This window comes from Geotrypetes seraphini, chromosome 2 (assembly GCF_902459505.1).
Source record: "Geotrypetes seraphini chromosome 2, aGeoSer1.1, whole genome shotgun sequence".
NCBI lineage: Eukaryota > Metazoa > Chordata > Amphibia > Gymnophiona > Dermophiidae > Geotrypetes > Geotrypetes seraphini.
In genome coordinates this window covers 9287991-9300500 of record NC_047085.1, presented here as the reverse complement: position 1 = coordinate 9300500, position 12510 = coordinate 9287991, and the positions used below count along the sequence as shown (strand labels likewise).

Here is a 12510-nt window from a genome sequence, read left to right as displayed (position 1 = left end):
TAATGTGCTATTGTGTAATAATTTGTATAATATATTCTTTTGTGCACTTGCTGTTCAATTTGAAAACGAATAAAGAATTATTTAAAAAAAAAAAAAAATTTTTGCTTTCTCAAAAAAAAAAAATCTGAGACAAAACTTAAGTATTTTTTCTCTATTTGTCTCTGAAGGTTCACAATATAACTGTGATACCCTGGGGGCAATGGAGGGATTAAGTGACTTGCTCAGAATCACAAAGTGCGGGTTAGGATTGAACTCACAACCTCACAGACCACTCACTCCCACAGAAACCTTGCAAGATTCACATGAGTTCAGTTTATATTCGAGTCAACCTTTTTCCCCCTTTTCTAGGGGGGGGGGGAAGATTACCTCAGTTTATATTCGAGTATATATTGTAGTTGGTCTTAACGTATTGTAACATCTTTACCGAAGCTCATATATTGTAACACCTACATAGGAGCTCATAAATCATAGCAGCTTCTTCCTGCAATACTTTCTGTTCTTCTTATTATTTTAAGCATTACAACATATCACAATTTCACTTTCTCTCCCAAATTCCTACCATTTTCCTACTGTTTTATATCCTCTCTTTCTTTACCTCACACTACATTTAAAAATAATTCTTCCATTCTACAAACATACACTTCCAAACCAATGGCCTCTATTCCCATCATATGGAGCCATAGACCTTCAAGGAAAAATCTCTCTACCTCACTAAAAGAAACTAAAGCAAGACACTATATTTCTATTATTACCAATCCTGATATTCATTATTCCATTACTCATAATACTTTAACTAAACTTCAAATAGGACTGATAAATGTACGTTCTATAAAAAGTAAACACCATCTAATCCATGACACCATTATTCAACACCACTTACAAATTCTATGTCTTACCGAAATCTGGTTAACGGAAGGAGAGGAGGCTTACTTAACCCAAGCATGCCCGCTCAACTACAAGGTAATTTTCCAACCCCGTCAAAATAAAAAAGGAGGCGGCTTAGCAGTCATTTATCACAATTCCATTTCCCTCCATCCAAATTTCTCCAAACAAACTACTTACTCTAATATAGAAATCCTTCAATTCACTATAAAATATTCTCTTTCCTTTAATTTCCTTCTTATCTACCTCCCCCCTCCAATAACAAAAACAATACTTTCTTCTCTCATCTCTACCATATCAGACTTTAATATTGCTTACCCTGATTCCATAATATTAGGAGACTTTAACATCCATTTTAACTCTCCTAATCATCCTAATACATCTGAATTTCTAACACTGATCTCCGACCTATCATTATCTCCCCTCTTCTCAATGCCTACCCATCATGCAGGAAACACTCTAGATATGGTTCTTTGTCCCACACCGAATAAACATCTCCTTCAAAACTTCAAATTCTATACAATGCCATGGTCTGATCACACCCTGATTACTTGGCTCCAAGATTTCCCAGCACTAATCAATCACACAAAACCACAAAATAATTACTATACTCGTAAAACCACTGATATAACTCAATCCTCAATTCAAGCCTCCTTTGATTTAAATATTGAAGACTTTTCTACTCTTTCTATTACAGAACAATTCTCAGTCTGGGAAACTTCCACCAAATCTTTATTAGATTCCCTGGCACCCCAAGTTGAAATACACCATAATTCTAAACAAAATCATAAAAAACAACAACCTTGGTTCAACCAAAATCTCGCTTTACTACGTAGACAACTTCGTTCTATTGAAAACAAATGGCGCACATCTCGACTTTCTAATTTGTTCATTACATACAAAGAAAAAGCTTTTCAGTACAAAAAAACTATACAACAAACAAAAAAAGAATATTATTCAAAATTGATCACATCTACCCGTAACTCTTCAAATCTCTTTAATATAGCCCAATCACTTTCTAAATATTCCAAGAAAAAAATCCTACCTCCCTCCATCCAACCAAATGCTGATGATCTTTCACAGTTCTTTGACAATAAAATTAAAAATATTAGATCTAATCTTGGACCCTTACCTCTTGATTCCCCTTCTCAAATCTCCAATGACTCCACTCAACTTTCCTTCAGTACCCTCTCAAATTTCAAAATTCCTTCTCTAAAAAATCTTCATCTTACTTTACAATCACTAAACACACCCAACAATTCTATGGAAAGTTTCCCACCCTCTATTCTCAAAAAATTCTTTTCGGTCTTTGGCCCATTCATATCAGCAATGATTTCCAAATCCTTTTCTGATCATACCGTTCCAATAGCATGGAAAACAGCCCTTATTTTTCCCAAACTCAAACAACACAATTTAGATCCGTCATTACCCAAAAATTACCGTCCTATCGCTAATCTACTCACAATCTCTAAATTAACTGAAAAAATCATACATTCCCAACTCTCTGAATTTATCGAAAAAACCCATGCTCTACACCCTTGTCAAACAGGATTTCGCTCATCCCATTCTACAGAACTATCTCTATTAGGTCTAATTTCCTCAATACAATATTTTCATGATCATCAAAAATCCGTGGTTCTTATTTCTTTAGATTTAGCAGCTGCCTTTGACACCATCGATCACTCACTTCTGATCAACAGACTTAAAGAATGCGGTATTTCAGGATCAGCGCTCTTATGGTTTACATCCTTCTTCAATGAACGTTCCAATATAGTACATATAAATAATAACTCTTCCGCACCCACAACTAACTCCTATGGTGTCCCTCAAGGTTCTATTCTATCCCCTCTTCTATTTAATATTTTCTTATCTCCTCTTCTCACACTGGCTCAATCCATCGGTTTTACCATTTTTGCTTACGCCGATGACATACAACTTCTTCACCCAATCAATACTTCAAACACTTCAGACATCAAAGACATTAATAACAAACTAAACACAATATATGACTGGTTATATACAAACAAGCTTTCCCTCAATCTGGACAAATCTCGAAGTCTGCTACTCCCTATCAAATCCACTGAATTTTTACTGGACGACATTTCTATTAAATCTACACCGATCCAAATGGACACAAAGATAAAACTTCTAGGGGTCATCATTGACAGAGATCTTACCTTTCATGATCACATAAGTTCAGTGGTTAAAATCTGTTTTTATAAATTACGCATCATCCGATCTCTTTCTTCCATTCTTGAAACTAATTCAATCACTATTCTGATACATTCATTAGTAATTTCTCATCTTGATTACTGTAACTCTCTCTTAAATGGCCTCCCCCAAAAAGAAATTCGTCGTCTACAATTAATACAAAATACAGCAATAAAACTTATCCATAAAGTAGGCAGATTCGACCACGTTACCCCTCTTCTAAAAGAAGCACACTGGCTCCCTATTTCTCACCGCATCACCTATAAAATTATCTTACTATCTTTCAAAATAAAGCTCTTTCATTTGCCGTTATTTCTTGACAAACTTCTCATTCCCTACAGCTCCTCACGCGCTCTAAGATCAACTGATCAACAACTTCTATTTATCCCCACCATCAAAGACTTCTACAACACACGTAAAGTAAATTTCGCAGTAACTGCCCCTACTCTTTGGAACTCCCTGCCACAGCAACTCCGTGACGAATCACGACTTGACAAATTTAAAACAGACTTAAAAACGTTTTTATTTCGCGATGCCTTCTCATTAAACTAGAGACATCTTCCCTAATTACCAAAAACAAAAAATCTAATAATAACCGCTTTCTTTAAAGCGCCCCTCTCCATCATGTTTTATCCTCACCCTACTATCTCCAATTTCTTCTCAAATATGTAACTTTACCCTCCCTTTGCCTTTTACCCTCACTATCTAGTTCGTCTTGTGATGTTATATGTAGATACACAATGCCTCTTTTTTTTTTTCAGTTTTGTATAACTTCTCTTTCTTTTAAACATATTGTTAACCAGCCAGATATTAACTTGATGGTTGGTATATCAAAAGTAATAAAACTTGAAACTTGAAACTTGAAACATGCGTAGTAACACCGTTACTGGAGCTCATGAATAGTAACATCACTTTCTCATGTAGTGCAACAGCACTACTGAAGCTCCGTACTTCAGGTGCATTATAGATGCTAATAGGATCATCTTCAAATTTGCTTGCGTCTGCTTCAAAACCTTAACAGGCTCGTCTCCAATCTTCCTGTCGGATCACTTTGAACGTTCAGGCCTCACCCGCACTCGTAATACCCACCTGTTTACCTTCCCGTCCCTAAAGGGCTGTGTCTACAAGAGATTCCTTGATAGATCTCTGGCATTCCAAGCAGGCAAATGGAATAAATGTCTTACCACTTTCATCTCTAGCTCACCCTCCTACCAAACTTTCAGGAAATCAATCAAAACCTATCTCTTTGATATTTCTCTGACTCCCTCCCTGCCTTGTAACCCTGCCTTGTATCTCCGACATACCTCCGGATTTCCTGACTACTCCTGACTTGCTAAGCTAAGCTGACTTATTTGTAACATCAATGTATATGTACAGTCTCTTAATCTGTTAACTGCTCTGAACTATTATGATACTGTGGTATACAAAAATAAAATTATTATTATTATTAATGTAAACCTCTCAGAATTGACTAGGCAGTCATTAGTAGCAGTATAGATGCTTACATTAAACAATAATTGACCAAATTTCTGACTCTTCCATTAAATCAACCGATTTCTACCCCAACTCTCTCGGAAGAATCAAATCCTTTTCGTTTTTTTGTGCGTCATAGGACTGTATCAGATTTGTGGGTATTTTTCCTGAAAGATAAATTCCAAACTCGGGAGGTACTGAACATTGTGATGTTCCTATTTATTTATCTTGAGTGAAAGATCACACACTCCCAAAAGCTCTTCACAGTTGCTTGTTACTTGCTGTCGTTTACTATGTTGTGTCCTGAAAGGAGTTAACTGTGCACTGAACTTTTCTAGGGGGAGGATGGAAGGCATGCACCCTCAAATTCTACAAATTTAGCACCTTTCTTTACTCTTGGTACTCCAAGTTGCACACACAAATTATAGAATAAGTTCACTTGCATAACTTAATATAATAATGAGCTGATAATTGATAAGTAGCATTAATTTGCACCCATTAGAAGTTACCTGTGCAACTGAACTTATAGCATACAACTGCAAGGGGGGCGCGGACACGGGTGGGTCAGGGGCTTGCCCAGGACTTCTGCACACACCTTGTAGAATAAATACAGTTACGTGCCTAACTAAGAGCGCCTTTTACAAAGCTGCAGTACAGTGTTCCCCCTGTCATTCATGGTCGGCGTTCGCGGTCCGGGTCATTCGTGGCATTTTCCGACTGCGAACCGCCGACCAGGAGAGGACAGCTGGAGAGGCAGGAGAGAGCAGCCAGAGCACCCCTCTCCCTGCGCTCCTCTAGAGAGTAGAGCTGCAACTTGCCCAGTCTTTCCTCATATGAGAGACCCTTGAGTCCGGAGACCATCCTAGTGGCCATTCGCTGGACTGACTCAGCTCGAAGTACATCTTTACAGTAATGTGGCCTCCAGAATTGCACACTGTACAGTGGCATTATGACTTCAGGTTTACGGCTGACGAAGCTTCTATTGATACATCCCATCATCCGCTTTGCCTTGGTTATATTCCGGGGAACATGCGTACCATGTTTTGAGAGGGAGGGTTACATAGTGGTATCGTATGTTAAGACCCAACATTCATAGCCCCTTTTCATTGGTCAACATCCTTGCCTCTGCTCAAATGTGAGTGACTGTGCGGAAAAAAGGGGCATTGGAGCCCTCCAGTTAGCTTGGTTTAGTGTTGCGTATCCTGGTGGTACTTTGCCTAGGAAAATGGATCTTGGACAGAAGAAGGCATCTCGTCTGCTCACTTGCTTACTACCACTTCTACATGCGGTCTAGAATGTTGTCCTTGGCGCAGTCTTCATTTCTCAGTATGTTTCAATCATAATATAGATCTGAGGTCCTTCAGAGGGTGGAAATCTCAGTAAGCACACCAGGATGGATCTCGTCACAAATTTGTCATTAGCCCAAAATTTCATTTCAGTGTACTTTTTACTTTATTTTTTTTATCTCTTCAGTATTAAAGTCTTTATAAATAAAAATTTTGGCCTGGATTCTCAAAACGGTGCCATTCGGAAGGCGCCGGTAGGTGCTCGAGTTAAATATTTTAATTGGCCATTAATGGTGCAGTAATTGACTGCGCCGTTAAAAACCAATTAAGAAAAAAAAAAGGTAGGCGCTGTGAGGTTCCTACAGAAAAGGGCGCCTGAATCGCATCTTTGCAGATTTTTACCGCTGCCAAACATCAAAGGAGGCGTGGTTATGGGTGGGGTCGATGTTCAGCGCCACCGAGTGTGATTCTACCTCAATGATAAGGTGGCAGAAATATAGGCCGGTAAAACCGTGGCCTACATTTCTGCTGCCTGCCTTTGACACAGACTGATTCTCAAAACAGCACCATATGTTGAGTGGTATACAACCGGTGCCATTTTTTTTCGGGTGCCAGCCAATTCTGACGCCGTTTTGAGAATCCATGCCTTTTTTATATCAGTCAATTTGTATTCAAAATGTTTTCTTTTGTATAACTGAATACAAATAATAATAAGAGACAATAACTCCAGTATCAAACCAGTCTAACACCAGAAAGATTAATAAACACTGCTTAGATTGGGGATGGTATAAGAGATTTATTTATTTATTTGGTTTTTAGTATTTATATACCACTTGGGTTATATTGGTGTACATCCAAGTACTCTAGCATTTTTCCCTCTGTGTCCTGGAGGCTCACACTCTCTCTATCTAACGTACCTGGGGCATTGGGAGATTAAATAGTTGCCCAGGGTCATAAGGAGCAGCGTGGGATTTGAACCCACAACCTCAGGGTGCTGAGGCTGTGGCTCTAACCACTGTGCCACACACCTAAATCCCCTCTTCCCTTTCCCACTCCCCATACCATACACATCTCTAATGAACAGTGCCCACCATTGTTTCTTCAGTGAACACCTTTTAAACACTTATCTTTAAATAGAAACAAGGGGATAAGATAAGAAAAATGTTTCCTTATTTCTCCTGTCAACAGCATGTAATCTGCTGGATGTCTACTGGTATTTACCTCTCATACCTTAGCCTTTGTATAGCTCATTTATCTCTTTCTATCTTACCCAGAACATTTTTCTTTTCTTGACCTTGGCACTGAACTATGGTATTTTGTAATTTCTACAGTGAAATATGCTAACTCCCCTCTTCAGTTTACACTTTGCCTTCAACCATAAGGCCCCACAACAATCCAAAGAGCCTCCGACACTAGAAGAGTTGTTACCAAAACATTTAGCTTTTTAAGTCTCCATGGCCTTTACGGACTTTCAACCGGCATGCTAATCTGGTCAAAGCAAACTGGGTATAGCATACAGACCTATTTACAAGAGTATCTGTGGTTTTACTAGGATGGCCAACTCTTCCTGTACTGTGGTTACAACCCTAATCAGCAGAATGCAGCCTGACATAGTTGAAGGGGCATATACTTCTTGTAAGTCTATTCTATTCCTGCTTGTGTAACATATAAAAAAACTGCTGAAACAGTTCTTGTTTGTCAAGAGGCCACAAGGTCTTTTCTTTTTCTGTTCTGAGCTCTGTGTCTTATATTCTGTTCTATAACTGATTAGTTTTGCCAAGGTTATATCCTCCTTATGTTATGACCCCCACATCTTGTGCACATCCTGTGCTGTAGCTGTGAGTCAGGACTTAGATAAGAAACATTGCTAGACCTTAGACAAGACAGTATTATATGCCATAGTTATAGAAACCCCCCCCTTATGTTTGCTACCTCTTTCTAGTTGCTTTTATGTATCCTGTTACCATATATGGTCTTTCCTACAGTCATATGCTGAAAAAACTGACCCATGTGAAATACTATAAATATGTATGCAGTACTCTGAATAAACGAGACATCTCTTTGGATATTTGCATGTGCGTTTGTGTGTGTGTGATTTCTTTCTAAAGAGGTGTCCCCGGATGCATCTATAATGAGGACAGCAGAATGAGGCTAATACAAATTGGGACCTGGTCATTTCAATAGTGTTCTAGCTCTTTGCATGATAATACCTGTATTTCATTCCATCCCAAGGGGAAAGCAGTGAAAGAGCCTGTTACAGCATCAGGGTATGGTGGAACCCTCCACAGGGAAAGGGATGATCTACCTTTGGGGGAACCTCTGGAAGGCTGCAAGTTAACATTTTTCTTTGTCCTGTTTTGTGTTTTTATTCCAGTTCATCAGCTGTTGCAGAGCGGAGTCAGCCCCAACCTTTGCAATGATGATGGACTCACGGCCCTGCACCAGGTTGGAAACCCAAAGAAGTTTTACTTGAGCCTAACTGGGCTGTACTCCCACCCTCTGCTGCTCTTCTCTCTACCAGAAGGTCTGCTTTCCACCTCCTACCATCCCTCACAGTCCTGCCTTCTTCCCCATCGCATTGCTCATCTCCTCCTGGTCTCTTTAACCTCGTACCAAAACCTCCACCCGCTCCTATTTCCTATACAAACCACTTCTTTCCTCCTCCTCTTGCACCTCATATCTCAGTCTCCTCCTGCATCTCCTACCCAATCAAGCTTCAGCCATCTCCTGTACCTTCTCTCACACCATCACCACTTTCTCCTCCTCGTCCTATGTATTCAGCCATATAATATTACAAGAGCTTTATCCGTAATGCATATTCTTTATATAATTACCCCAAAGGTGAACCTGTTTGTTGTTAATGGTGGTGATGAAATGGTGACAAGGTGAGGTGCGACTTTGACCAGCTTTATGTAACATTGTAGTTAGACCAGATAATATGACATACCCTACCATCGCCCCTTTCTGTGCCTCAAATAATCTGAAGTCTTTAGAGCAGGGGTGTCCAAAAGGTCGATCGCGATCGACCAGTAGATCACGAAGGCAACTTGAGTCGATCGCGGAGCCCATCCCTGGCTCCGTGATAGACTCGTATTGCCTTCCGTTCTACCTGCTTCCTGACCCTGTAAAGAGGACCCTGAAGCGCCAGGCCGACCAACGTTCCTCACTCAATGTCAATTCTGACGATGGAGAGGAAGTTCTGGGCCAGCCAGCCAGCCAATCGCTGCCTGGCTGGCCCTGTACTTCCTCTCCAATGTTAGAATTGATGTTGGGTGGGGAAGGTTGGTCGGCCCAGCGCTTCAGTGTCCTTTTTATAGGGGCGGCCTGTTCCCTGATGGCGATGGTGGCTTGGGGAAGGGCAGGGAGACAGACAGACAGAAAGGGGGCATGGAGAGAGAAAGACAGGGAGACAGACATAAAGGGCATGAAGAGAGAGCGACAGGGAGACAGAAAGAAAGAAAGGGGGCATGGAGAGAGAAAGACAGACATACAGAAATAAAGGGGGTGAAGGGAGACAGAAAGAAAGGGGAGGAGGGCAGGGAGAGAGGAAGAAAAAGTTAGGGAAGGGAATCAAATTTGCAGATACCAAACTCTGCAGCAGGGTCAGAACCACGGAAGACTGTGAGGAACTGCAAAGGGACCTAACGAAACTGGAAGAGTGGGCAAAAAAGTGGCAGATGCGTTTTAATATAGAGAAATGCAAAGTCATGCATGTTGGGAAAAAGAACCCGATGTTCAGCTATACAATGGGGGGATCATTGCTAGGGGTAAGTACCCTTGAAAGAGACCTGGGTGTGCTGGTGGATACAACAATGAAAGCATCGGCACAATGTGTGACAGCCTCAAAGAAAGCAAACAGAATGCTGGGTATCATCAAGAAGGGTATCACGACCAGGACAAAGGAAGTCATCATGCCACTGTATCGTGCGATGGTACGCCCGCATCTGGAGTACTGTGTCCAGTATTGGTCGCCATACCTCAAGAAGGACATGGCAGTACTTGAGGGGGTCCAGAGAAGAGCGACGAAAATGATAAGAGGTATGGAAAACTTTCATATGCCGACAGGCTAGAAAAGCTGGGGCTGTTCTCCCTGGAAAAGCGGAGACTTAGAGGAGACATGATAGAAACTTTCAAGATCCTGAAAGGTAGACAGGGACAGATTCTTCAGACTGTGAGGAACAACAAGTACAAGGGGGCACTTGGAGAAACTGAAAGGGGACAGGTTTAGAACCAATGCTAGGAAGTTCTTCTTCACCCAGAGAGTGGTGGACACGTGGAACGCACTCCTGGAGGTTGTGATAGGGCAGAAGACACTACAAGGATTCAAAGAAGGTTTGGATAAATTCCTGAAGGATAAGGGGATTGAGGGGTACGGACAGAAGTAGTGATAGGTTATAGGATGAGGCAGGGACCACTTGACAGGTCATGGACCTGATGGGCCGTCGCGGGTGCAGACTGCTGGGTGCGATGGACCTCTGGTCTGACCCAGTGGAGGCATCTTCTTATGTTCTTATGAATGAGGTCTGGAGGAGAGGAAGCATACAGGAGGCTGAAAGAAGGGAAGAAATATTGGATGCACAGAAGAAGAAAGTGCAACCAGAGACTCATGAAATCACCAGACAACAAAGGTAGGAAAAATGATTTTATTTTCAATTTAGTGATCAAAATGTGTCCGTTTTGAGAATTTTTATCTGCAGTCTATATTTTGCACTATGGCCCCCTTTTACTAAACCGCATTAGCGTTTTTTAGCACAGGGAGCCTTTGAGCAGCGCAAGGCATTAAGCACAGCTCTCTGCGCTAAAAACTGCTATTGCGGTTTAGTAAAAAGGGAGGGGGTATATTTGTCTATTTTTGTATAGTTGTTACTGAGGTGACATTGCATAAAGTCATCTGCCTTGACCTCTTTGAAAACCCGTAGAATATAAAAGATAATTAACAGTGTGCTTTGTGGTTTTTTTAAAAAAAATTTTTTATTGTTGGTAGATCATTTTGACTTGGTCATTTTAAAAGTAGCTCGCAAGCCCAAAAAGTGTGGGCACCCCTGCTTTAGAGCATCTCCATCCATGTGTCCATTGATCTTGTACTGAAACTTTTTATGGTGAAGCGGGCAGGATGCTCTTGACTCATGTTAGTCCTGGGAATAAACTAGAACCTGTGTGAGCTGTGCAGCCTACAGAGGAGAGCCAGGAGAGTTTTCTACACAGGATAATATAGGGGTGTTTCCCAGGCCACGCTGATCCTGTTTTCACATGCAAATTTGACTCGTGTGCCACCACAGATCCCCTTCTGTAAAAATGGCCTAAGTACATAATGCTCATGCATGAAATAGATTTTGATAATCTGTGCCATTGGTAAGGGCTTAATTTCTGGCTTAATTTCTGCCACTTTATTTCAGAGTCCAGTGGTAAAACAGAGGGGGTAATCTGTTCCATTCCCTCCCTTCCAGGCAGCCTATGAGAAAGAGGAAGGAAGGGGATGAACAGAGAACAGGTACTTCTCTCCCTAATCCAGGGGCCAATGCACAAAACCTTAGTGTGGCTTTAACTCGGTTTTACTACGGGGTTTTACTGGCTGAGCAATGCTCAAATGGTTTCCGTGCCGGCATTAACTCATGCTGAAAACCATATTGTAGACCACATTAACATGCATTTAAATGTGTGTTAACAGGGTCATCAAGTACCTTGCAGCAGAGCTTGGGGGGAAAAAAATTCTCATGTGTGTATTTAGTGCAGGAAATGTTTTGCCAGGTTCAGGGCAGCTTAGAAGGGTTGGTTGAGAGGAATGGGTATTTAGTGGCACCCCTTCCTTCTCTCCTTCCAACCCAACTACCCTGCCCTGGATTGCTTCTTGCATCAGCCTTGTACTACCTAAACACCTTTCTCCCCCCATCCCCTGATATTGTTAAAGAGCCAGGCCATGCATGTAGACAGTGCCAAAGCAATAGAGATTTTGAATTTGCATTAGTGGCAGCTTTCAGCATCTCCCCCTCCAACTCTACCCAAACATTGGCAACCACCTGCCATGCTTACTGTACTTATCGTATTGCTCTGGCCATGCCACCCTCAACATAAGCATGCCTCTACCCAGTGAAGATAAACTTATGTATGGACATGCAGTACTTTTCTATCTGATGATTTAAGTGCAGCCTTTGATATGATTGATTAGAACTATTTTGTTAGAACAGTGTAAATTGTTGGGTTTGATGGCAGAGGTTTGGGCTTGGATTCACTCATTTTTGACTGATAGCACTTTGAGTGTGATTTGTTCACCAAGTTTCTGCCAGGCGGGTTCCAAATTGGGGTGTCCCACCATTGTTGTCACTATTGTTTAATATGTGATGTGTTACCGTTAGAGGCGGCGGTGAGAATGGATTACATCAAGGAATTGTCTGGATGGGAACATCTGGAAGAAGTAGGAAAGCAGTTGGCAAAACTGAAAGGAGCTATTATAAGGGCAACAAACCATTTTGTAAGGAAAGTAAGTAAAAGAAAGAAGAAAAGAAGGCCGCTTTGGTTCTCAAAAGTAGTAGCTGAGAAGGTAAGGAATAAGAGGTTAGCTTTCATAAATTACAAAAGATCACAGAAAGAGGAAGACAGGCAAAAATATCTGGAAAGGTTAAGAGATGCTAGTCGAGTAGTCAGGAAAATAAAGATGCAA

General features: G+C 41.1%; 1 protein-coding gene across 2 annotated transcripts in view; it reads left to right on the top strand.

Moving 5' to 3' along the window:
• PPP1R16A (protein phosphatase 1 regulatory subunit 16A) overlaps positions 1–12510 on the top strand; it is a 101683-nt gene that overhangs the window by 35914 nt on the left and 53259 nt on the right. For both annotated transcript variants that reach the window (XM_033935192.1, XM_033935193.1), the window contains exon 2: positions 8227–8297. In XM_033935192.1, coding sequence (XP_033791083.1) covers positions 8227–8297 — 71 coding nt within the window. The remainder of the gene's footprint in view (positions 1–8226; positions 8298–12510) is intronic.